Genomic DNA, 26,643 nt, shown 5'->3' on the forward strand with positions numbered 1-26,643 from the left:
TTCCAGACATACTGCTTCACAAATAATGCTGTTGACACCACTTACTTGGGAAGGAAGAGATATCTTGCTAAAAGAGTTACTATTTTTGCCAAAATAGTGTAGACCCCTCACTTGTGCAGAGCACTCAGTGCAGAGAAGTCGGCACGCTCTCACTTTACCCCAGACCTCAGATGCTCTCAGGTACCACCAGGGCTGTGGAATAACTGTATGTGGAAAGTGAATTCTGGATATTCATATGTATATTGAAATAGCCAATGCCCCATTGTGCTTTTGCTTTCAAAAAGAAAAAGAAAAAACCCAAACACAATAAAGTATTTGCATACAAAAAGGCTTTTACCTCACATTCTTTGCTCATTGGCAGTTTTGGAAGCCCATTATTCTTTGCTGCTGTTAAATTTACCCAGAAAAACATTCACATTTCTGGTCAAGTAGAAGTTCATCAAAAAGTAATTTATTCTTCTTCATTTATTTCCATAGGATGCAGACCTTTCTAGATACAGGGCCATTATTTCTAGCGTGTAGCTGTGTGACTGTATAACCATGAATAAAATAGCTTAATCTTTTTGGGGACTAATGTTAATCTCATTTCTACTGGTGTAAGTCTGGAGTAACTCCGCAGAAATCAATGGAGTTACAATGCTAATCCGATGTTGTTTCCTCGCCTGTGAAAGAGGTTAATGATGTTCTCCTCTCTCAGGGGAATGTTGCAAGGATATTTAGTTAATGTTGACTCTTTGCTGTGTAAAATGCTAATACGTTGTTATTGTTGCTGCCAAATTCGTACTGTACAGGTGAAAGAAACAGTTAACACACGAGGCACTCATGCTTAACCCACTCTGCTAAAGACATATCATAATATATTGGCTTTCATTATAGCACCTCTAGCAATTTTCCCATGACTACTTTCATTAGGAAAGGAAGACTGGTCTACCTGGATGCGTATAAATAAGTTACCACCAAAACATTACCAAGTGCATAATGTGCGTATATTCCTCCACTGTGCTGCTTGTTTGTGTATAGCTCAAAAGAGAGCACTGTGAGTTTAAAATAAGCAGCTTTGATTTTGCTAAGTAATTTGTTGTTATATATACAGTGAGAGAGAATAAAATAGACACAAACAAAAAGGTGGACAGATAGGTGGAGTAATTATTGCCAGAAGTGATCTGCAGTTTTCATACCATCCTTTTAACATTTTTCTGTCTCATTTCTGTATATAAGTGAGAAACATCTTAGTAAGGAGTAGCAAGGATATTAGACATGAAAGCCTTACTGTATGTCTATCCAATACAAACAGAACATAACTTTTTAAGTTCGTAGTAACTCAGAACTAACAATTCATGAAATGATCATGGCCTAGGACACAACATCCTTGTGTTGTGAAACTGTCAAAAAACAAGTAAAGGCAAGCAAAAAGGCAATACTTTGCACTCCTGTTCTGAGGTTCATGTTGGTAGTTCTTAATGCATTTTACAAAAAATGGATGTATCATTCCCATTTTGCAGCTGTAGAAAGCGATCCTGCTAGGACAAGCATGCTGCCTAAACAAATCAGCCGAGGAAAAGGAGGGCAGGAGGCCATGCAGCCCAGCGCAGGGGAGAGGGGGCGAGCAGGGCTGCCCGTCCCAGCAGCAGCCATCCCACCAAACTGCAACCCCACCGTCACAGTCGGAAAGACTTTCTGTCCCTTATTCATGGACATTAGATGGAGACTAGAAGATAGAAAGGTACCACATAAAATGGTATCTGCTTTTTAGAGAGAACCCTCCTCTGTGAATCACTGTCTCAAGTGTCTGGATCTCCTTTTTCTTTCTGAATACCACTCTTTTCACCCATGTCTTAACACTGACATTTTGCATTGCATCTTCAGCTAATAACTTTCCAGTCTGCTTCCTTATCTGCTCTGTCAGCACTGCAGTGATGAAAAGGCCAAATCAAGTCTTTCATCTGTTTTGTTTTCCATGCCCTCGTCTTCCCAGGGGTTTAGCCGTGATCTCTTGACTTAGGTCCACAGTAGTTAGAGTCCAGTGTGGGCCAGCTCAGGACTGTTTAGCTTGCAAGGTCACGTGCATCAGTCAGTACGGCTGATGCTTCCCCTCCTAGCTTAGCCAGCACGACTGTGTCCAGTGAGATCATTCTTCCAGAAAAAAACATTGTTAAGCTAGTTCTATATTAACTAAGAACGTCTTTACGCTAGATTTTAGCAGGCAGTATAGCTAGAGTAGCTTAGGCACCAGCTGCCAACTGTTTACCCAGGATCTCAAGCTGGCTTGTGCAATTCATGTATTGATAGCTACATTGCTACTTGTTCCCCAGTCATCGTGTTATTTACCTTGGTTTTACCAATGTGATATAAGAATACGCTATAGAGTTATCTTTAACAAATAAAAACCAAAGATATTGCAGCAATCATTGCAAATTATAGACTAGACAAACATTTTATTTTCAAATTATGCTTTTGTATATTCATGCACTAAAAGAAAAAGAAACAATAGTATTTTCCAGAAAGATTTAATTTAGGAAAGAAATTAGGAAAGGGAATAGGATTAGGAAAGAATTAAGAAAGATTTCCTAGAATAAGAAAAGAAAATTAGGAAAGAAGATATGAAAGTGACTTTTTCTGTAGCCTCTGTAAATTAGCAATAGCACTGGTTTGGCCAGCTTGTCCTGAAAATGAGCTCATTAAATCTAATTGGAAATACTGTATAGCAAGGAATGATATGATACAAAAACTATGAATTTTATGTCCAATTAAAAAAATACTCTGTGGTGTTCAGCACTTGATTTCAGTGGTGGACGTCTGCCAAGAAACATTTAACTAAAGTGTACATGTGGGTTAGATTAATACATTTTGAGACAGAATCAGCCCTGGCAACAGGGAAGTCATCTATTAGAGGAAATAACTCAAAGATCACAGCAAAATTGCTTGTTAAAAGATATTATAAACTCTGGGGGAAATATCAATGTTTATTAAAATTTATTATCTCTGATTTAAGTGGATGGCTTAGTAGAAGAGATAAGGGTTTTTTTAAGAGCTTGTAACTTGACCACAGTGAATCAAAATGAATGAACACGCAGCTTGCAAGTATGAAATAGAGCTCATATCTTTCCCCGATGGTCAAAAGCAAAGGGAAAAATACACACTTAATGATGCAAGGATGTGATCCAGAGTGCTTATTTATGCACCTCTGACAGGCATCACAAAGTCTGGTCTCAGCGGGGTGAATTAAAGAATTGAAATTACACATGTAAGGTCCATATTCTCAATAAAAAGAATAAAATACTTCCCAGGTTAGCCCAGAATGCCACACAAGGGGTCAATAGCTGGCCGATATGAAAAGCCTTTTCCTCGACTTCCAAGCTTCTGCCCGCTCAGGATGCACAGTACAGAGCCTTCCCAAGTGTAGGGACCTAACTGACCATGGCTCATTTTTTTAGAGAAATGAGACGTTTAAAAGACAAACCTAAATTGGGGTTCTGTTTCCCTAATTATCTTTCAACATTCATCTCATGATTGCCTGATGAAAATGCATTAACAGTCCAGAAAAGAGTGGAGAAGAACACAGCCTTTCCCTGGCTTCCAGGTGCCCAAGCCTTTTTTCTCCAGAGCTGGGCACCTCCTTGTCTGCTCTCTTTCCAGTCTCATGACTGACCTTCCTGGATGCCCAGCAGCCCAGTTGGCAAAGGGCATGCCCCAAACAGACCTCCCTAGCCTGAGATAGAGCACTTCCAGGCTAAGAATCAAATCTAGATCTCCAGCTTCCTGAGCTTTAACCACCAAACAACAGCACTGAAGCAAAAGCAGCATCACTTTTGAATTGGGTAACTTGGCTGCCACGCTTTATACTGAAAAAAAATAAAATGCTGTACTTGTGTGATATGCATATGTGTATAGTTCACCTAATCATTCTGGTTGCATCTCAGTGGACTTTTGTCATTGTGGAGTAGGCACCTACTCTTATAGATAGGAGTGATGCACAGAAGCCTCAGCTCTGAGTGCTTCCAAGTCGAGCAGGAGCATGCGTCTCCAAGGGTAAGTGTCCTTAGGAGCACAGGATTTTGAAGATCACTTTCTTAAGTTCTTCCTAACTTCTTGTCTAGGCACCAAAGGAATGTCTCTAGAGCTCATCCTGATTTCAAGGAGTGGAATGTCCTAACAGCCCATGAACCTTTTTTGCAGAGACACTCATAGATAGTGTTTGCTAAAAAGAACTCATTTACTGAGGTTTTGGCATAGGGTAATGCAAGAGTGGGGAATCAAGTCTCTCAAACAGGATGGTTCTTTCCTGTCCAGATGGTGACAACAGTTTCCATTGCAAAGAGTCCATTGTAATGGCGTCTTTAACTGGGTCATGTGAGATATCTTGAATCACTGTTTTGCTCAGTTCTTATAATCCAAATGGCCCATGGTACTACATGACCACTGAAGCACAAGTACAATCCACTGCTACAGATTATCTTAAACTACATACAAAATGTCTCCTGTCTTACGTATGTACAAAAGAATGTCCTGCGTGACTGTTTCTGCATCTGTAGGAACAGTTTCTACTGCCTATTTGCAAATATCTTATCTATGTAAAGTGTGGTCAATTCTGCAGCAAAAACCACCTAAGGGAGTCTCTGGGCCAGATTCTCCACCCAGGACGTTAGTTAACACATTTAAGCATATAAATTGGTCTAGGCACAGCAGGAGCTGCCTGTGGAAGTCTCTAGAACTATCCAAAATTCCCACCAGAAGAGTTCCTGTAACAGCCAAAATTTTAACTGTGAAGGTGGCTAGGAGTCTAGTCAATCACTTTGTCTCAAGTCAGTCCATTGTTTCAAATCAAACTATTATCTTATCGATGCCGATGACTAACAGGGGAGTTCCTGGACCACCCCGGCAATTCATGACTGGCTGCACATACAGGCACAGTCCTGACACCCAGCTACGCTACAATTGTCACTAAAAGACAGACTTGAGTTTTGCACTTAAAACTTCAGTTCCATAACTCTTGCCACGCTTCATTAGCTCAATGCCCAGTCTGCACAGTCAGACACTCTTCAGTAAGCTTCGCAAGTGTCATCCTTCTCGGATCCAGATTTGTCAGAGCAAAACCTCTCGTTAAATCTTCAGTAAGGGAGCTGTGTGTTTCAGAACAGGGATTAAAATACCATATTCACTATGGAAGCTAGCAAACAAACACAAAACTTCTGTTTTCATTAAATGTAGGTACTTCTTTCTTTCATCACTGCAGTATCTGAATGAGTCATTATCCTTATATATTGTTGGTATTAACCTCATTTCACACTTGGGGAACTGAGGCACAGGTTTTCTGAGCCCCAGCCCTGTGTCTTCCACTAGCTCAGGCATCCCATTCTTACCTCTGATTTCTGTTTTTCCATTAATGTTGCTTTTACAGGTCAGAAAAGAAGTGGGAAAAAAAATCAAGGATGTTAAAATTGTGTAATTCTATCTCCTTTATTCCTAAACCACTTTTCATTTATATGGGATAAAATTTAGCTTATGGCAGAGGACTGAGCAGCAGACTTAGGCACAATGACAAGTGCTGACTGGCCTTCTGTGTATAGAATTTAACCTTGATGTTGTGTATAAAATTTAGCCTCTTTCATCCAAACAATATCACTGTCTGGCACTGATCCACACCTAGCTGTTCTTTGCCACCTGCAGTGGAATGGGATGCCTGACCAGCCCACCCAGCCTGCTCCAGAGGAAGTTGATAGATAATGTGCAATACAGCTTTATTTTTTTCCCCAGTGCATGTTTACTCTGCATCACAGAAAATCCATTTGTCAAATACTAATTGAATTCTCCAACATTTGGTATATTTGCATAACTATTATGAAATGGAGCATTATCTCCCTTGGTATTATACCCATTTCCCTTGGATGGTGTCCCTTTGATCCATTAATCATGTTTCCTGTATCCTCCCACAGAAGCTTAATTGCTCACATCTTGCAGAACCCCACTCACAAAGAAATTAGCTCTGTGTAAATCTAAGGTTATTACCTTGCCTCCATAAATGTAAAACAATTAAATTATCCTCTAAAAAGGACAGTGATAAAATTCCAAATGAGCATTGATCATCCAAGGAAGAAGAATGAGGCAGTTTTATTGGGTGGTTGGAAAAAAACACATTTTTCCTTTACCAAGGGCATGTTAATGGGGCAAATGATACTGCTGCCTACCTCTTTTTCCATTACTGCTTCTGTTCTCTTTACCATCTTCAGTATTACCTTAATTTCTTCATATCTGAAACTAAGGGTTGTATTCAATAGATGGCTCCATTTTTAGGGCTGATGTAGGATCATACTGTTGGGTGCAACAAATTCCTATACAGTGCGTAGGCGTTACTGGAACCTAAAGACAAATCTAGAGACGACAGAACACTAATAGGGAACCACTTAAAGTCTGTGTGTTAAGGTGCAGCTATCTAGGACTAACTTATAGGAAATGTTGAGAAAAGGAGTATGTGTTGATTCCCACCTCTCAGAGCTGCAGGGATATGTTCTTCAGAAAACATATCTTTAGCCTCACATTTCTAAATATAGGAACCCACGTCTTCAAAAAAGCTGTGCGAAGCCCTTTTCCCCAGTGAAGCAACAGGAGTAGGTGGTAGGAACTGCATCCACTTAACAGCAGTTTGGTGGCTACAGCACTTGCGGAGGAAGTGGGAAAGATTCACTGCTTTTTCTCGTAAGGTGGAAAGTCAACTCCCACGGACCCATTCTAACCAGCAGGCATAGATCGTTCTAGGAAGGGAGGCTAGTGAAGATAATCTGCCTCCTCCTGTGAAGCTGTGCCACCATGCAAAAAGTCATTCAGTATTAACTTGGACATAGAGAGAGCAAGCGAGCAGTGACTCTAATCTAGCTGTTCAGGCACAAACATGGAGAACGGGAGGCCTGGTCTCCAATCCTCTCTTCAAGCATGGTTAGTACCCTGTACAGTTGTGTGTCGGATGTGTTTTGAGTGCACTAGATTTTGAACTACGTAGAAAAAAAGTACAATTTCTGAACCTTGTTCAGGTCTAGATGCTGAATTGTCAGCCCTGTCAACACTAGAACAGTCTGAGAGTGCAAAGATCAGTAAGATTAAGGACCTTTAAAATTAAAAAATGCCATACTTCTAGAGTTTAGCAGCTTAGCAAGGCTCTTCAGATTTGAGATTCTGGGGCTCGGTTCCATTTATCAGATCAAGCCCTAAGAGACTAGGCCAAGACTGTGCGCATGTACACACACACACACACACACACACACCCATGGTCTCATGGGACACTGAAGCTCAGATGCTAGTTTGGTAGGCTGGAGACTAAGTCATTAATCAGCTTCCCTTGTACATTTTCTTCTCTCAGACTTGACTGTAGATTTATCTCTTTTCAGTCACTAAAAGCCTTTGTTTTTTCATCCCTTCTTGGTGTCTATAATATTTAACAAAATCATGACAGAAAAAGTCTTCATGTTTATAAAGGGAATGGTTTCTAATAAAGGAAAAGGGCAAAACTGGAGGAATAAAGAACAAATAGATCACTACTCCACTCACTGCTCAATGCTTTCCTCCGAATACTAGTTTGCTCATTCTGTACCATCTTTGCAGCTTTTTCCAAGTTCCTACTCTCAGTGCAAATTCATTCTCACTCCTTGTAAACCTTTCTTTACCACCCGTTCCTTATGTAAGGCTCTCCTTGAAACATACTTCCTCCGTAAAGCCTTTTAATGACTCCATCTACGTAATCAGTTTCTTTCTACTAAAGAAAGAATCAAAGCTAATTTGTGATAGAACTGTAATCTGGTGTATCACAGGTCTGTCTGATCATGTAGTCTGTTTGATTTAGACTGTGAAGGTCTTGATCAAACCAGGATCCACTTTTTTGACACCATGAACATTTTGCTGGTATTTCATAAACAATATTAAGACATTATAACATAGCTGAGGATAGCGATACATATGTTCATAGGAAGAGACCTGCATCCCATTTCTTAGCCATTATGTCTCCCAAAGCAGAAGTTGTCAGAGATGGCAGAAGCCTGCAGTAATGAGAGGAAGTATCTAACATACATTTTTAGTTGCTTTATGCATAAATGACTATTGAGACATCAGACAGGATTCTGACTGAACTCTCTTCATCAGCTATTAAATTGGCAGGACCTAACCATTTACTTACTTTTTATGATTTCATTTGAAAACTTTAAACTCTTCTATAGTGATTTGTGGACTTCAAGCCTTAAGCTATTGTTCAGAATGTTCCTACATTAATTTTATTGCTTGCAGCACAGCCTTTGGACATACATCTGAGGGAAAATGAAACTTGTGAAATCTCCAAACACTTACCAACATAAGCTTATGGTGGACACTGCCGAGGAAGAGTTCATGCCAGAAAACATCCTCCAGTGCCTGTTTCTGATTCCCAATGCTACATTTCCTGCATACAAGTTAATAAGCATAAGAGGCACACAATACAAGTCAGAAGCCAATTTAGGTTGGAGAAAGAATATTCATTTTAAAATTAGACAAAAAACAACTTTATCCCAGGTTCATCTGTACTACAGGCTGAAAATATGCTGTTTAGTGTTAACATAGGACTAAATCAAAAACAAGCATTCTAAATCACATAAACATGACCTTTCTCCTACAAAGTAAAATTTTAAAGCATTCAAGAGTTCTTGCTAAAATATAGTACAACCAGTTATTTAAAGAAAATACCAGAAAAAACAGCACTGTTCCATTTTATTTTCTGCTTAAAACTACCTGCAGTAAAGCAAGTAACGTTCAGTTTATGTTGTGAAATTGAATAAAAGTAGGTATTACAAGAAGAAACAAAAGAAGGTTAGCCAAGCAGTATATGGAACAATAGTTAAGAAAAACTGGCAAAGAACAGCTTGTAGGCTCACTGGATTGAGCATAATTGGCCTATTTCTGCTCATAATTACTATGCATATTATAACAACTGGAGAACAGTCTGTGTATGGTTTCAATACCTTTTACAATGTTGAAGGCAGATTACAAGAATTTTAGTAAAAAGAAATGCACGCACACCAAATTTATGCTGTAGAATTGTGCATATGCTTATATTATTGTATAATTATCCGGACTGGTCCTGAGGACATGCAGCAGTGTAAATACATGTGGCTCCTTTTTGCCTGCAAGAATTTGATACAGTTCAGTTCTTTTGGCTTCAAACGTCCGGAGAGCCCACTTTAAGGTGGTTGTATCCAGCATGAAAGTTCATACATGAATCTGCATGATACCATTCTTATACACTTAGTGCAAATCTTAGCAACCAAAGGCTGGAAAAAGAAAGGTTGTTTTCCAGACACCCGAACTATTAAGCCAGGTTAAGGACACTAGGAAAAGTCTTTACAACTGAGAGAGTGTGCACTCCCGAAGATCGATGTTGATCCTCTTTTTAACAGAGCTCCTTGACCAATGTCATGAGAAAGCATGCAATTTTCTGTGAGACAACACTAAACCTAAAAACAGTTCTAAATTCACAACTGTTTCTTGATCTTGCCATGACACTGATTTTAGGATGTACATTATACTTAAATACATTTAATTTTCCTTTAAACAGTTACTCAGTTTTTCATGCCTCTTTTTCACAAGTCTTTTGACCTGTAGCATCTTATTTATGAGTATAATCTGCAAGCTGATTTTATATGGCACAGCTCTGGATATAGCTGTTTTGGTACTTGAAACTGTAGCTTTGCAGCCTTTTTTTACACAACATAGAGTAAAATAATGAAGGCTACCCTTCCACCCATGTCAAGAAAACTTATCTCCAAATCAGTTGCAGGCATAAACTGTTACAGGTTATGCATGTATAGGCTGACCATAGTAGATTACTCAGACTCCAAAATAAAAACTAGCATCTTTTCCATGTTAGGAAACATCATGTTTGCAACATTTGCATGTAAAAAACCTGCATTTAAGGCAAACTATTTAACAAAAGTATTTTGTATTTTTGTGATTGTATGAAATGGAGCATTACAAACCTTTGTAAAACCACATCCTGTTAGTTTCTGCTGGTCATGATAATTAGAAATCCATTGTAAGATGCTAAACAGGAGATAAAACAGCATGGGAAACAAAGAATCACAGATCAAAACAAAATGAACCAAAGGAAAACAGTTAAAGCCATATGATAATGTGCCAAATGAAACAGGGGGATATTGAATGCAGAGAAAGGCCAATTCAAACTGACAGACTGTCTGGTTTTATTCAGATGCTTCAATAATAAGCAAGAGGGAGACAAGAAACAGAAAACTACATTACTGTCTAATGAGGTATCAGAAGTTTTTTTTTTTAATTTCTGAATATGACACATTCTTTAAAGCTCTTCCTCACATATTATCAAGGAAAATACTTAGCTCTGGCAGGGTGCCAAGTCCTGCACAAGGTGCAGGTGATTATATTATTCCATTACTGGATCTCAAAAAAACCTATAAACCACTGCTTCCCCACTAAAGATGCAGAAAAGCATCTAGTGCAAGGACATCTCGCACTTAAGAGTGTGAGACATGAATGGCCAGCAAGAATTTCTAAAGAAGAAAGGAGCAAGTGATCCTGTGTGACAAGAAAAAAAAAAAAGCATAAACTGGCATATTCGGCCTGCCCCAAAGCAGGGAGTCTCTGTTCTCTCCAGGCACATTAAGGCAACTTCCAGTTTCACTAATCCTGTATCCAGGCAAAACAGTCCCACACACAGCACACCAAGAAATATGCCGGGGCCAACATCTGCATAGGTTCATCTGCTGATAAAACAAACCTTCTCTGATAGGGAAGTATGGACAATCCCACTCAAAAGCCATTTGTTGTGGTAGCAGGACGCCTGCTATCACTCTTACAAGAAAAGGTCTATACTGTGACTGGAGCTCCTGGCCAAGCGTTACAGGTCGCCTCAGCAGCAAACTGTGCATATGCTCACAGTCATGCAACCCCTCTTCAACTTTAAACACATGAAAACAGATTTCTTTTTTTCCAATTGGTGTCTTCATACAGATTCACAATGGAAGACTTTTTTTTATATAGAAGGCATTCTGTTCCTGAAAACAAATTCAGATCTTCCCCCAAGTATCTTAGGACTCTATAGATGGCAACTACACCGAGTGTCTTTCTTTTCCCCAGAAATGTGACTGGTAGTTAAGACAAAGGGGAGCTGCTATCTCCAGTTTTATGGTTGCCCAGCTAGATTAGGCAACAATATTACTGCATCAATATTCACCTCTTATAAAAGGAACATCATCTACCTCACAAGAGGAAATAATTAATCCATGTCAGTAATGTTGTAGCTCAGACATACTAATAAGTGGAAGGCATTAAAATATTAAAAATTACTGATTGCTAAATCCCTGTTTTTAATTATATGTATGTAAATTAAGTAGTAGCAGAAATAATTCTGCACAACTTCTTGACTAAAAAGCACCCTCGACACAAAATTCTTATCTGGCAAATATAGGATTCATTATAACTCTTTTTCCAATAGTCTAATTCTAGAGCATATATTTGACCTCTTTCACATTTTATAAGTAGAGGGTTTTAAAATCCATAATCTCAATTACTCTCTTAATAGATTGTCTTCAATTATTTTTTTTTACCTGCTGACCTGCAGAAAAAAGCTATTTAGAAGAGATGTTATTGTGGAGAGCACTGTCATAATGAAAATGCTGAAGGACAAAAAAATCCAATAAGGAGACTGAGAAACACATTTGGAAACACACTACTCAAGTTTAATTTATTCAATATGCATACTGCGGAACACCTGGGTGTCTGCAGCGTACAATCAGGTATATTAACTACTCACTAGTTATTATACTCAGCAGCTTGCAAACAAGTTGCAAGCACGTGATACAAAGCAAATTATCTCCCTAACTGATCCCATAGCACAGAAATCTGAATAAGAAGGCAGTTTAGCAATAAAATGCAGAAGACCGTGAAGAAAGCACATCCAGCTCCTACATGACCTCTTCCCATGCTTACGGCTTTTGTTTTGCAACTTGTAGTTTTCCATATATTTTCTGTGCAGGCATGCATCCACATGTTCAGGGCCACTAAGCTTTACCAAGTCATCTCAGGTCTCCTGATTTCAGTCCTGGAGAGCACAATATAGTGGGTTAATTTGACAGCTAGCTCTTAGTAAAAAATCACTTCTTCCTTTCTCTAGAAGAAATTGCATAAAATGCTGTATTTTGCACTCACATTTCAGCATAAGACAACTGATTTTCTCCTGTGTGCCTAACTGATTACAGGTCACAGACATTTCTCCTCCTTTTTGCAGCAACAGCTCAGACCCCAGGAACATATTCAATGGAAAAAAAAAACCCAAAACGTGCTGGCACAGCCGCTCTTGCTTCATCTGTATGTGCAGCAGAATTGTTTCTCTCAACATGAATAACAAGTTTTTGCTGCTTGTCATAAACCAAGGATATCAGATGATTCCACTTTCAAACCCCAACTGCTGTAAATCTCACACATATGAAAAATGGTCCCTTTTATAATGAAAACTAAAACATGAGGATGAAAGTGAAGAAGTGAACAAGTATTGCATCAGACTTACAGGAGCAGGAATTAGTTTTAAAAAGGTTTCTGACAGAGCAGCATCAGTTAGGAGCTTGAGAGAGCAACATAGATCCACTCATTGTAAAGGCAATTTAAGCAGCCACATGCAAACCCCAGAAAACAGGCAGAGCAACACCAGAAATCCAGCTGGACTATCATAGTCTAAATTCACTCATTTTACTCATACAGGGCATCAAAAGGAGCTTTGAAGCAGAGTTATGTAGGGGAAGAAGGGTGAGCACAAAGGCAGCGCTCAGCTTTATTTTTTCCTCCCCAATTCCCCCATTTCCAGGCCAGCCAAAACCTCTCTCATATGAACCCGAGTCCCCTGAGACCCTGCACCCCTGCAATGCCACGCACACATCATAGTAATAAACCCGTTCACATACGTAGCCGAGATTGCCTGATAGAGCGGAGCAAATAAATTAAATCAGTCCTTAGGGAGGGCCTGACCGGGAACAGATGGCTCGAGGGGCAAGAGGCTGCCCGACGCGTGGCTGGGCCTCGCTCGGACAAGAGGAACAGAGCGGGGAATCGAGCGCGGCCCTGGCAGGGCAAGCGCAGCACGGGCAGCTATCGCACCGCTGCCTCTTTTCTGGTGGTTTGAGTAAAAGGAAGAGAAGCTGAACAAAAAATAAAAGGGTGGGTGGGTGGGTGGGTGGGTGGGTCGGTCGGTCGGTCGGTCGGTCGGTCGGTCGGTCGGTCGGTCGGTCACTCCCCCCCACCAGCAGGCCCCGCCATACTTTTGTGTTTGCCGCTTTCAGCCTCACCAGTCAATCACGGCCTTCCTTAGCTCCCATTGGTCATCCGCAGCCCGGGGGCGGAGCTCATCGCGGCGTAGAAGGGCGGGGCGCCCCGCTGGCGCAGGCGCACTTCTGGCAGCCTGGGGTGTTGCGAGGTGTGGCGGGACGGCGGGGGCGGCGCTCCGCATGCGCAAAGGGCGAGGCCCGCCGCGCCCGGCCCAGCTTCCCGCTGCGCCCGCGGCCATTGGCGGCTGGGCGTGAGCGTCGGCGGTGACGCAACGCACGAAGCGGCCGTTGGCGGCGGGAGCGGCGGCGGGTAGGTGCGGGCCGCTCCCTGGGTCCCGGCGGCTGAGGAGGGACGGGCGCCTCCGGCGGCCCCTGCTCGGGAAGGGGGGTGCGGGCAGGGCGCCCCGCGAGCGAGGGCCGCGCTGGGCGGGCAGCGGTGCGGAGCGCGACCTGCGGCGGCTCGGCGGGGCCCGTCCCCCGGCGCTCGGCCGCCCGCCCGCCTCGGGGCGCGGGGCGCTGGGCCCCCGGCGCCCGCCCTCCCCCCTAGCTCCGCCGCCGCCCTCCCAGGCCCCGAGGGCGAGCTCGTGCTGAAAGGCGGCCTGCTTTGCTCGCTCCCCTGCTCAGGAGAGCGGGAGATGCTAACGTTGCTTACGAGCACTTCTGTAGAGCAGCGGGGCCGGAGAAGCCTGGCTCGTTTTTGACTGGTGTGTTTGTGCTGGCTGCTTGCTGCTGCACCTGAATCTTTGCAAATGCCGCCTGTTTTACAGGGGCATTTGTGTCACCTACTTTTGTTCTTATCCCTTAAGCGTTAGATCTTTTGACTTTGTGTTATTCGTCCTGTAGGTTTTCCTTTCTTTGAGTGGGAAATAAAGTGGAATGTAGTCTTTTGTTCCTCAGCTGTCGATTTTGATTAAACTCCTGACTTGCACTTTATCAGCTGAATAAGGGATGGCTAGAAGGAGTCACAGTATGCATTCCCTGTTTACCCTGTAGTGGACCCTGGAATCCAGTGGTTTACTAAGCCTGTATTAAATGCACCTTATGAAAAATTATTTCCTTTTTATGCTTCTTCTGACTACTTTAGAGTTATGTTATTTCTGTATCCATGATACTGAAAAGAAACCTTTTCTGGTGTAGCAAAAGCTCAGTTATGTTGGTTACAATTGTTAATACTATCTGGGTTGTTAGCTAGTAATAACCCTTTGATCTTTAAACAGTGGTTTTTGAAAATTTGTTTATTTTGGGGGAGGGTTTAGAGGAAAATCTTTATGGACTATTAACATTTAAAGACCCCCCCCCCCCCCGGTTGGGTTTGGACTGGTCTTTATGTCAGGCTGAAAAGCTCTTTTTGCTGTGAGGTTAAAAGAAAGGAAATGATAATTGTAAGGAAAAAAAAAAAAAAGATCTGCAAAACCAGCATTGTTGTCCTGCTGATGATTCCACAGTAAAATCCATAGGGGAACATTATTTGAAAAAGCTATTTAAGGAAGTTGAACTAAAAAACTATCAGCTAGAAATTTTGGTGTTCTAGTGGAATGCAGATGTACTGGACTTTCACAACTTTCTTTAAAAAAAAAAAAAAAGGGGGGGGGCCTTAGATTGCAGTCTAAGCTGTTAACAATCTCTGTATCTTGTTATATGAAAATATTTCAGTACAAATCATCTATGTAACCCGCCTACTGTACAGGTGGTGTGTCTTGTGGGGGGTGTGTGCGTGTGGGGGGGGGGCTGTATATGTTATGAATGGAATAGTATTTATTTTCTAGTACAAATTTCTGGAATGTGAATGTAATGCCTACTCTTTGCGGAGTTTACTACATGCATAATAGTTCGAAACCAGTATGTTTTGTTTTATGATTATGAAGACAATGCCAATAGTATCAAATGAAATTTGTAACAGGCATAAACAGTTGCAGCCCACCTTCACAGATATCATTACAGATTTGCAAGATTATGGCAATATTTATTTCTTATAGCTGTTTTGTTAATATCGTTTATGTCCAATGTTTGTTTTTTCACATTGTTCTCACAGAAGTTGATTGTTCATGTTCCCAAAGATGAAGAGGAAAGTGGCAAGAGCTGGGAAATTGAGGCTTAGTCCTAATGAAGAAACCATGCTTTTAAAAGAAGAATATGAAAGAAGAAGAAAACTGAGGCTGCAGCAGGTATGCCTGTGTTTTTGCACTACTTGTCCATTTCATTTAATGATGTAAAAGAAATAGTTTAGGAAAATATGTAAAAATGTATTTCCTGTAAATTAAATTTTGCAGGGTCATTATACTGTGCATTAAATTTGTATGTAGTTTGTGAATTATTTTCCTTTTCTCTTGTTTCTTTATTAGTAATGCTTGTTTTGCTTGTGATATCTTCTCTCTTTGCTAGGTTCATTTGGGTCTCTGTTCCAGAACTTCTTTGTTCTTGTCAACTTTTTTTTTCATTTATATCTAAATATTTATCCTTGGCTACCATTTTTATTTGTCAGTTAGCATGTGAATATGTCTATTTTCTATTGATATGTCTTTTGTGTAAAGATTCATATCTGCCTTCCAGATATTTTTTTCTGCATGATCACCACTAAAACAAGCTAACTATGGCGAATATGAAATTTGACAGCTTTCCAGTAGACTAAGAGTTGTTACTTTAAAAGCATTCAGAGCTACTGTGTTGTTCCTTTTAAAGATGCTTTGGTTAAATTAATCCTAAGTTCTTCGTATTTCAGCTGTCAATTGTGTCGTCTTTCTTCCATTTCTGTTATGCTTTGCTGCTATTAGGGCTCGTGACTATTTTCCCTTTTTTCTTCTTACTCTTTTAAAATTTGCCTTTCTCTGTGCTATCCTACATGAGCTGTTTAGATCTTTCACGTCTTCAAAAATATACATCTTCAAGAAGACTATATATACTAATCTTCCAGCCTCTTAGGCTTTTTTCCCTTATACATGTTTCTCTTTAGGGGAGAGAGTCTATTTTTTTCCACTTTGTCAATAGAACTTTGGTAAATAAACTTTAATCAAGAAATATAGTTGCTGTCTTTCTTTAAAGACCTGTGTTGCATCATAATAAAAGTTATTACTAAGTCATTGTATTGTTTCCTTTCCTGTGAAGGGAAGGATATTCCAAGCAGTTTTTGTATTTCAATTGTCATCTTTGTGTTGATCTTTGGGCTTAAACCGAAACATTTAATAAAGATTACATTTATTATTAAAGATGAATTGTGGAAAAGGGTAATGGCAATGTTAAAACATGTTTGGGACAGATGGAGTTGTAATGGAAGAGCAGGCGAGACTGAAAGTGGTAAAGTGATAAGCGGGGAAGAGTGTATTGTGGAAAGATCTGCTGCCAGAAAGAATTACTTTTCTTTTTTAAGTTGCTGACAAAACATAAATGCTATTTCTGCAGGTTAGGGAGCAGGAGAAATACATTGCCTTGCGGATAAGACAGGAAGTAAAGCAGAGGAGAGAAGAACAGCTACATCAGTTAGAGATGGCATTGAGAGCTGAGTGGCAGAAAGCACAAGATCAAAAGATTAAGGCGTTAGAAAAACTGTATTTATCGAGTTTAAGAGCTGTTGGTGAGGGACACAGACAAGCCAAGGAAAATGTAAGTAAAGAGCTTAATGTGGTTGTCATAAAAATACTTGATGTTCTAGAAATATCAAGGTTGTAGGGGTTTTTAATTACTTGATTTTTTTTTTTTTTTTAATTCCTGATCTTACTGTGATAATATCTGAAAAGAGAGTTTAAGAGTGGGTACTTCACAGAAACAGTTATGTATTGGTATGCAGACATTTATCCATGGAACCAGGCATGGTGAGAAGGAATGTAAACTTTTTATTGGGAAAGATTTATAGCCATGTTTTTGCAGGATGGACATCCTTAGATGTCAGAGTGTAAGTAACTCATTAAATGAATTTTAGGAGGCTGTTTATTAGTCTGTGCGTGGTATCTTTTCTATGCCGAATAATATAACACTTGTGAAAATTTTTTTTCAGTGCTCAAGTGGCATAGAAGGTCTTAGGAAGGGCTTCAAAGGCCTTTGTGTGAACTCCAAACTGACATGATTTCGTAATTCTGCTTCTGTAAACTATTTTCACTGTCTTCCAAATCCTGTAACTTCTGCAGACTCTATTTGAGATCACTGAGGTTGTGGGGTTAGGAATCCTCTATAGGTTTGACTTTGAATCAGAGTTGTAGAAATCAAGCTCTGCAACAGATTTCTTTTGTGACTTTAGTAGACTAGCTTAATCCCTGAATTAGTCAGGTTTTTTTGTTTTAACTCAAGTGAAACAGCATTATGCTTTTCCCCATATCTCAACATTGTTTCTAAAGCTTTTTCGGATGCTAAGATGGAAGAATTTTTTGGAAAACTATGGGAACACTGTAGTAGTAATAGAGAAATAATTATGAAGAAATATTTTTGTTGATACACAAGTGTTGTAATTAATGACTGAGATATAGTAATATCCTTTCTCTGTATGGTTTAGTGAGCATTTGCTAAAAGGTTAAGTATATTTATGTTACTGTTCTTTGTTAAAAAGGTACAGAGAGAAGCTAAGGTTTCCACATTGGTGTTTGATTACATTGGTTGAGGAATATGGCAAATTTGGTACTGCTGGTGGTAGATGAGGAGAGAATAAAGAAGATGGCAAAAAAGGAAAAGTTTTTAATATGGAAGAAAGTATTTTCAAGCTCTTGTTTCTTACCAGCAGTACTTAACTTGAAATATCATGCTGATAGTATGAAAGTAATTAAAATCCTGTATTAAGTCCTTATAATGTTTCATTGGAAAGGAACCTGATTTAGAAGCTCTGGCAAAGCAAGCAGAGGAAAGGAAACAAAGAGCTGAGAAGAGACATAGAAAAGCCCTGAAAGAGCAGAAGTACCAAAAAGAAAAATTGCTTCGTGAGCAAGCCCGGTATGCAGTAGTAATCTAGTTTTATTAAGCATAGAATGCACTCTACAGTTTCGCAATGTGAAAGGCAAAAATCTTGATCCTTCTTGTTTGGAGCTTTTTTTAATTTTGAAATTTTATGAAATTGGAGGACTAGAGCTTGAGGACAAACATATGGATTGTGGTAAGAATTGTAGTTTTAAAACAAAGATAAAAAGGTCAGGTATACTAGCTGGCCTGACAGACCCTCAATGGACTGAGGAGCATTTTATCTCTGTATCGCTATTTGTGGTCCAAATTGTTGACTGGCAGCTGTTCAATGACACATGAAATGAGATGTTCTCAGTCCAGTTCCTGAAGGAGAGTTACCCACTTGAAAAAAGTACTTATACATTTGTCACTGTCTCTCCCTTCTTAGCATTTTTTCCCTCCCCATTGGATTGCTCCAGACTTGAGCTTGGTGTGAAAAATGAACTGTGTTCTCTTGGGGATAGTGGTGCTTGAATAGAGATGAAGCCTGCTGATGAGATGCTTAGTTTTGCATACATATGAACAGTTAAAATATGTTGAAGTGATGCAGAACTTTCCAGAAACTTATGTGAAAAGCACGGATTTTACTTTGTTCTTGAAAAGCTTGTCTTATGCAGATGTTTTCTTAATGTTTTTGTATTATTTCAAGAAACTAATTTTCCAGTGCTGCCTTCCATCATCAGTTCTGTTGGCTTTTCAGTATGCTTGTGCATCTCTGTCTCCCAAGAGTTAAATAGATTCAGAAGTTTCTGAATTGATTTTTAGGTTTGCCTTTTATTTTACACAGTGCTGTCATTATTGCTTGAATAACTTTCTCCCCCCCCCCTTTTTTTTCTTTGTCTTTCTCTCTCTCTTTCTCTCTCTCAAGACGAATCAATGCACGTAAACATGCTCTGGATGTGGAAAGAGAAAGAGCCGCCAAAGTTGCAAGCCTACCACCTCCTCCACCACATCCTCTTGAGGTGTGTATTCATAATGTGATAGCGGTCATAATTTCAGGATACAATATCAAGGAAATGAAAGAATTATCTGTTAGCAAACTTCTTGTTACTAGGCTCTTAATATTTGCTTTTTTCAGATTTCTTATGTGTGGATTTTATTTCTGATAGCCAGCTGAGGCCTTACTTTTGTGATTAATGCTCTTTCAACCTTATTGTGATCTCATTTTCATCCAATAGCCTTAGTAGTATTAAACTTTACAGTGATCTTTCCCAGCATGTACATACCACCCCAGCCTTCTGTCATAATGATGTAGTGGTAACATTGTGTTTTGATTAGTTCTGTAACAAAGCTATAGGATGGTTTTAGCTTTTTAGCTGTTCTTTAATTTGTTTCTTGTAGGGAGTATAAAATGTATGGTAAGCTGTTTAATTTCGATAGGAAACCAGTATCTGAGGCTACTGAGGAGGAAAGTAGATAAGAAACATAGTTTTAATTCTCTGCTGTGCTTTTTTGTTTTTTTATGGGGTGTTTCTGCACATTCTTCACATACACTTTCCATAGGTATAGAACTTACTGCAAGGTTGCAGGTCTAAACTCCCAAAAAAGCACAATAATGAGCATTTTTACTTTGGAATTACCCTTAAAGTAACTTTGTTAATGCACAGTTAAAGTTGCCGTACGAGGTGTCATACCCCTTCAGAACCTTTAGTTCAGTGATATTCAGACCACTGAAAACCAGAAAATAAAGGATTACGGTATACAATAACGCAAGGTTAAGCTAGTCGCTCTCGGAGCCACTGGAAGTTATCGGTGCTTTTCCCAGCTACATCCAGTATGCTAGCTTAGTGTGGATGATGGTGATTTGGCAGTGCTATACCTGAAGAAATCAGCTAAGGTCTGACACCCCCTTACCCACCCTGGGTTTTCAAAATGATTAAAGGAAGGGGTGCCTGCGTGCCTTCAGCTGCATCCCTTAGTACGTACTCCTCTGCAGGTCTTGTCACTTGCTACCCAAGGGTTTTCTTGCTGTGGAATTGGGGTGTAAGTGAGGGTTAGAGCAAACGTTGTATGGGAGTAGTAAAGTTTGGGGTTATTTCTGGTGAAGTATGCACTGTGTTAGAATTCAGAACAGATGGAGGAAGGTCCTGTGTGGTACATTCCAGATAAATTTAACACTTGCTGCAGTTACACTGTATGTTGTTCCAAGCGACACACCACCAATATGTTTGTAGAGCAGAGTTCAGGCTGTATCGGCTTAAATCTGGACTCTTCATTTCCTGGGTTTCAGATGCTTGTGTGTTGCTCAGTTTGCCGTTGTTGGAAGAACACGAGATAGCAGAATTGCTTTCTTGTAACTTTTGCAGTTTAGCATGTGGGTTTTTTGTTGCTTTCTTTTTAAAGAAACACGTTTCTTATTGGTGGCCCCAAAAAGCTGCCACTAATATGCAAATTTGTAGATGATAAAATACTATGTTTTCATAGCTGTTATATAAGACTTTTCATCTAACAACCTCAGCAGTCTGTCTCTCTTGCCATTTACAAATGGAGAATTTCCTTCTTGTTCTTTAGTCTTGTTTCACCAGGAGAAACAAGACGACTTGATTCAGGTTTCCCCAGGTTCCCTTGCAATTGCATACGCAAATGTGTTGGATGACAGGTCCTGGTCAGTATCCTGTTTTAGTGTTGTGAAATCATAATTTCTTCTCCTGACATCCTGCAACTTTGTGCCTTTCCACCCATTCAGACATGTCCTTTCTGTACCTTTTGAGAAAACCTGTGAGTTTAACTTTTTTCAGTAGTGTTTGCAAACATCTGGATTTTCTACAGTACTTAGATTCACTTATTTTAAGACATTTATGCTCTAATAATGGCAGATTGAATCAACAAGTTGATAGACCTGTTGGATTTCTGTTTAAGGAAGGGATTGCATTATGGTAAGTATAGCACAGAGTGTCAGTTTGATCCATGTAAAGACTGGCTGACTGTGAACCTTTTTTGCCAGTTTTCATCTGTATGAATTTTAATCCTATTCTCATAGGTTTGTGTAGCTACGGGGGACAGAGGTTGAAGATTTCTTTTTTTTAATCTTGGAAAAATAACTGGGTGCCAGATATTTGTCTCTGAAGTTAATTCAATTATTTAGCATTTACTCCATGCAGTATGTGGCTTATTCCTCCTTATGTATAGAACAAGCAAAAGATAGAAATTGTCAACTTCAGTGCAAAAAAAATCTTGGGCTTTGTCTTAGAAATGCATTGCTCAAAAGGCACTGAATTTGAACTGACTACCTTTACTGCAAATCCTGTGAATTACAGCAAATTACAAGGTCATCTGCATAAGCATGCTTATTTTTGAAGTAATTTACCTAAGGACCAGCTTAAACATAACTATAATATGATCATCTTGTAATAGCTTTTGAATAAAATTTCATGTGGAGCTAGAGTAATATTCTCCATTGCAGGTTTTATTAGAACATAGGAAACTTTTTTTTCTGAAGTTGCACTTGATAAAGTTCATGCAAACTTAAATTTTTGATATGATCTATGAGATTTTCATTTTAGTGGAAATCAGCTAAAAATATTATTTCTGTACTCTTCCTGAATATTTTAAACATGCTTTAATTTGTAGTGTGTGTGTGTGTATATATAGATATATATAAAATATATATATATTTTTTTTAATTTCAGGAAACATTATTCCTCCAATTTTGCCAGATTTTAGTATGGGATGATTTACTCTTTTTTTTTTTTTTTTTTAACTGACTTGCAAACCCCTTGATAGAAATGCTATCAGATTAAAATACAGTGGTTCTGCTGTGAGGTGTGATGTTAATTGGAAGTAGGAAATTAAACCTTTATTCTGTTCTTTTTTTGATCTAAATGGGTTTTGATATTAATTGGAAAATTGCAGGCTGCAACATAACTTTCACATCTTCACAACATTTTGAATAAAATGTTGGAATTGGATTCATTAAATCTCATCTATTAATTACTGTTTTTTTTAATGTTAAACTTTTGAAATACTTCAGAAGACTGAGTCTAGTTACAGATTCTGAAAGTAACACAGAATAGGCCAAGCAATGGGCAATCTAGCTAATGAGGGTTAGTCATTGGATTTGTCTGTTTTCAGAACTATAATTAGTATCTACAGGAGTTTTAGTTATTGTCTTTCTGTTACAATTACTATGACTTGTTGTCTAAGATAATTAGCAATTCTCAAACAGCATTATAATGTACAAATAAAAGTGAAATACTCAGTGGAGTGCTCTTATCTGTACATTTTTCTTTTTTTCCCCCCTACTAGAATAGCATGCATTTGCTTTAAAACCATAAAATAAATTACCCAAGTTCCTTTGGTAAGGCTAAAACTAGTTACATACAGAATTTTAATTTAAGAGCTCTCCAAGAGATAATCTATCCTGAAGTTTTGTATGACATCTTGTATCAGGATAGAATTTTTCTAAGAAATTGTAAAAAGCAGACAGATCTGAAGTTTAAGATATTCTCAAGATATTTCTACTTTTTATGTATGGGCGTTTGTTTACAATCGTGCTAAATTGCTCAGGCTATGAAAATATACTGTTTTAATTAATGTGGATGAGAACTGATTCTTTAGGAGAAAGCCTAGAGAAGAGGAGGCTGAGAGAAAACTAACAGAAGAGATGTTAGAAGTATAAAGACAACTCCTACAGAATGAGCTACCTTATCTGGTTACCTTACTACTGAGAATGTCAGACTGAGCCAAAGAAGAGGGGATATAGTTGCTGAATGTTCAAAAACATTCAGACAAGACTTGATATTTGGCAGTATACTCAAAACTCTTCCAAAAAAAAAAAAGAATAGTCTGTATGTATAGATATGTTTCAGTGAAATTATGGAAAATGCTTTCTTTTCTGGGCAGCTGTAATAAATAGGGCACAAGAACAGGTTCTAAGTATTGTAAACAAAGCTTGTACTTGAGAAATGTTATTTTGCTGTTACTGGTAATTATATTGTGGACCTGTGGTTGTCCTGCTTTCAGATGAACAGAACAGCTATTTTAAGTGGGATTTGTCTTAGCACATTAAAATCCAAGTGCTTTTGGATTAAGGTGATGCTGTTGAAGCATGAAGATACAGTTCTGTGATGAATGTCAATTTGTGCAGAGGAGTTTGCCTTAGGCTGTTAGATGCTCTTAGTCGTTAAGTCCTCCAGATAGCCTTATGTTGATGTGATTTATTAATAATTAATATAGATATAAAGTTTTAAAGTATGTGATGTTTACAGGAGAGAATTTTGTGATTATAGGTTTTTGGTGTTAGCTTTCTTTTAATACTAATTTGAGTTTGCAAATCATTTACGTTCTGTTTAGCTGCTTTGCAAGAGACAGTTAACCATGATACAGCTGTACTTACTTGTACTTCTCTTTCTAGAATTTTGAAGTGGAAAAGATTCCTGCAGTGAAGGTCTATAGTGCTGACAACTTTTATGTTACTCATTATCATCTTTCAGAACCTTACGTGGACAGAGAAATGGACAGAGAGCAGGTGATTAACTCCCAAGTGTTTTTGTGGCATATACTTATGTATATCTTTTTTTATATTGCACACAGTATCTGGATTTCTGATATCAGCAATTCAGTTTTCCAGAACTTGTTTAAAAAATAAACTTGTATAAAGCAGCCATTACACGACTTGTTAACTAATCAGGATTTTAGATGATGGAAACTTGTAAGGCCTATTAAGTAGTGTTCAATTACATGCAGGGTCAGACCTGACAATCTTTCCCACGTGGGCAGGCCTTTTTAAGGGGGTGAGTTCACAAGATTGACATAAGGTTAGGGCATCTGAATCTTTCACTTTATGGCTTATGCTAAATTAACAGTTGTGGTTGCCCTATTTTTTTTTCCCTTCTAGCTGTGTACTCTCAGTTTTTACTTCATTTTGGTGCTCATCTGTTTGTGCAGTCAACTGATTCAGCTTGTGAAAAAGGCAAAGATCTAATTTGGGAACAAGAAACATAAATAGATTTTTGCCAGATGGGAAAGTTTGCTCAAGTTATAGTAAAATCAGACAAGGGCCAAAGTCAGCTCAGGAAAAGGGGAGAGTTTATTAAAAACTTAGCTTTCAGAGGTGATGATGTGAGACCACAGTCTAAGTTCTTGTTCTGAATCAGCCTCTCTTAGACTAGAAAAGCTATGTGTGCGGTCAGTAAATCGGTGTCTGTGAATATTTCCTTTATGTTCACTGGCACTGTTTTCTTTCATGAAGTTTTAGGTTTTGATCAGTGTTTGAAACATTAGATGTAAACAAAGAGAGGAGATACTGTAATTTCCTCAGCTTTTATCTGAAAATTCCAAAATACCAATCTGTATAGCCTTGCTTACATTTAAGGATTTTTTTTTTCCTTATGTATTATTTTCAAATGTTAGTAAGATCGTTATTTAAAAATTGCAGAATGTTTCTGATTTTCCAAATAAGAATGAAAACATTTGTGAATATATTTTTTCTTAAAACGGTGAAGATAAAAGTAGTCTATCTGTAATATCTATTGTATTATTCATTTTACCTTGTATTGAAGGAAAAATAACCACTCTGTTATTAAAAAAAAAAAAAAGTACAAATATTTTTCCAGAACAGAGTTTGAAACTCCAGAGCTTAAAATTTGGTGCATAAGAATGAAAGACTTGCAGGTGCAATGTGTAATTATGCTTTTTTTTCAAAGGTATAAAGCCAGTTTGGTCCTGCTTGCAACAGAGAGCTATAAACTTTAGAGGGTATTCATATGGCATTGTATGTTTTTGGTGCAGACTTACTCGTTTATTGTCACATATGCTTTAAACTACCACAAAGAACTTTGCAGACTAAACTGTTACTGATCGCTGCCAGGCAGATGCTCGGTTAGTTGCTGAAAAGGAAGCAAAGCGTTTGGAGGAACTGCACAGAGAGGAGGAGAGAGATAGAAGAGAGCAGCTTGAAAAGGCGCATCTTAGAGGAAGTCATGCATTGAGGAAGGTCCATTTGGCTCAGGTAAGCAAAGTAGAAATTGTGCCTGTTTGGAATGACCAGGCTGAATGAATTTAGGAGGAAAATTGATGGATTAATTGGTGTTTTCAAAGTGCTTCTTAAAAAAACCCCATCAAACTCCATTTGCTTATTTTGGCTATCTGAAAGCTTATAAGGTAGGAATTTTTTGACAAAGATAAATTGGAAATCCATTTGGAAGCAGAACAGACATTGCAGGTAATTTGGTTTTCTTATGCAGTGCCACAGCTCTTACAGAAACTAGTATTGCTGTATCTTTAAATATGTGAAATCAGTAAATTTGTTTTTCTGTTAAGTTAGCAGGTGTCAAGTGATCTACTATGTTGCTTCATAGAAAAGTAGAAGTGGAATTCTTGTTTTTTTTGTTTTTTAAATATGTGGTAGTGCAGGAAGTGGTTTTGCTTTTAAATGAAAAAAAGAACGCTTGACAAAATTGCAGACTGTACTCCAGGACTTGTCACGTGGGAGGTGTGTGTGTGTGTGTGTGTGTGTGTGTGTGTGTGTGTGTGTGTTGGGGGGTTTTTTTGTTTTTTTAATATAAAGGAGTTCTTGAGCCTGAAGTCCTGCCTTGTGAGTCTTCATTTCATCAACTGTTCTTGGAGCTGTTGTTTTTATTTAAAACTTTGTTTAGTTTATAGCTATATGAGATTGAGGGAGAACTGTATAATTTTAAATTATGACCAGAATAGAAGGGTAACATTTTCAAAAGCATGTCTGTTATCAGTCAGCCTAAATCATTTGTGTGCATCTGAGAAAACTGAAACCTATCAAACATGATGATCAGTCCTTCTCCCTCCTTCACATCTAGCTCTGCTCACATAAACATTTTAAATGAGTATTCAAAACATTTAATTGTGGGTTTGTGCTTCTCTCAGCCTATTTTCTCACCCTGTGTCCTGTCTGGATAAAAGGTGGAAGGAGCTGTTATTACAAAAGAGGGCAAGAGATGCCAATAAGCCAGAACTTACCTCAATTCCATGGACTTCTAGAGAGTGCTGTCTGGAGCAGTGGGCATAGTCAATTTATGGAACAGTTTAAAGAGTCTCCTTGAAATATGCTGTTTCTGCAATGGAAGCGCATACATTTGCGTACATACTCTTCTTCCAGAGATGCCTGCTGAATTCTTGAGCTGCGTTTTTTTTCTCCTTATGCACTGCTTTTCTGAACCTTTGCAAAATTACAAGACCATCTTATCAATCTCCTCCTGGCCTTGCTGGAGCTGGCTATCCATAGCATCAATGGTGGGGGTGGGAGAGAGAGAGTTTAGTTTTGGTGTTCTCTGCCATATCTTCAGGCTGAGCATCCAGTCAGCTTCAGTAACTTGGACACCTTCAAGAAATGGTGGGCACTGTTGTACAGGTGTTGCAGCGGGTTGGGGAATTGCTTGCTGTAGCTGCCTTTTTCCCTTATTTTCAGTTTTTGACTTTTGACTGTTATTCTTGCTGTTCTGTTCAGTTATTA

The 26,643-nt window shown here is 38.8% G+C and overlaps 1 protein-coding gene and 1 long non-coding RNA gene across 4 annotated transcripts in view; one reads left to right on the forward strand and one right to left on the reverse strand.

Annotated features, from left to right (window-relative positions):
- Nucleotides 1-11,701: 11,701 nt before the first annotated feature.
- Nucleotides 11,702-13,164, reverse strand: LOC106495511 (uncharacterized). The gene is made up of 2 exons (XR_001294462.2): nucleotides 12,942-13,164; nucleotides 11,702-12,085 (listed from the first exon to the last, which is right to left on the reverse strand). It is a non-coding gene; the product is annotated as an uncharacterized lncRNA (long non-coding RNA).
- Nucleotides 13,165-13,568: 404 nt separating this feature from the next.
- CEP295 (centrosomal protein 295) overlaps nucleotides 13,569-26,643 on the forward strand; it is a 48,919-nt gene continuing 35,844 nt past the window's right edge. For 2 of the 3 annotated variants that reach the window (XM_013955987.2, XM_067289506.1), the window contains exons 1-7: nucleotides 13,933-14,005; nucleotides 15,334-15,466; nucleotides 16,698-16,898; nucleotides 18,088-18,212; nucleotides 19,087-19,180; nucleotides 23,572-23,685; nucleotides 25,027-25,167. In XM_013955987.2, coding sequence (XP_013811441.2) covers nucleotides 15,347-15,466; nucleotides 16,698-16,898; nucleotides 18,088-18,212; nucleotides 19,087-19,180; nucleotides 23,572-23,685; nucleotides 25,027-25,167 — 795 coding nt within the window. In that variant the 5' untranslated portion in view covers nucleotides 13,933-14,005; nucleotides 15,334-15,346. Of the gene's footprint in view, nucleotides 13,612-13,932; nucleotides 14,006-15,333; nucleotides 15,467-16,697; nucleotides 16,899-18,087; nucleotides 18,213-19,086; nucleotides 19,181-23,571; nucleotides 23,686-25,026; nucleotides 25,168-26,643 lie in introns of those variants that run through there. The other variant, XM_067289499.1, reaches the window with a different exon arrangement.

The sequence above is a fragment of the Apteryx mantelli genome, chromosome 1, assembly GCF_036417845.1.
Source record: "Apteryx mantelli isolate bAptMan1 chromosome 1, bAptMan1.hap1, whole genome shotgun sequence".
In the NCBI taxonomy this organism is placed as follows: domain Eukaryota; kingdom Metazoa; phylum Chordata; class Aves; order Apterygiformes; family Apterygidae; genus Apteryx; species Apteryx mantelli.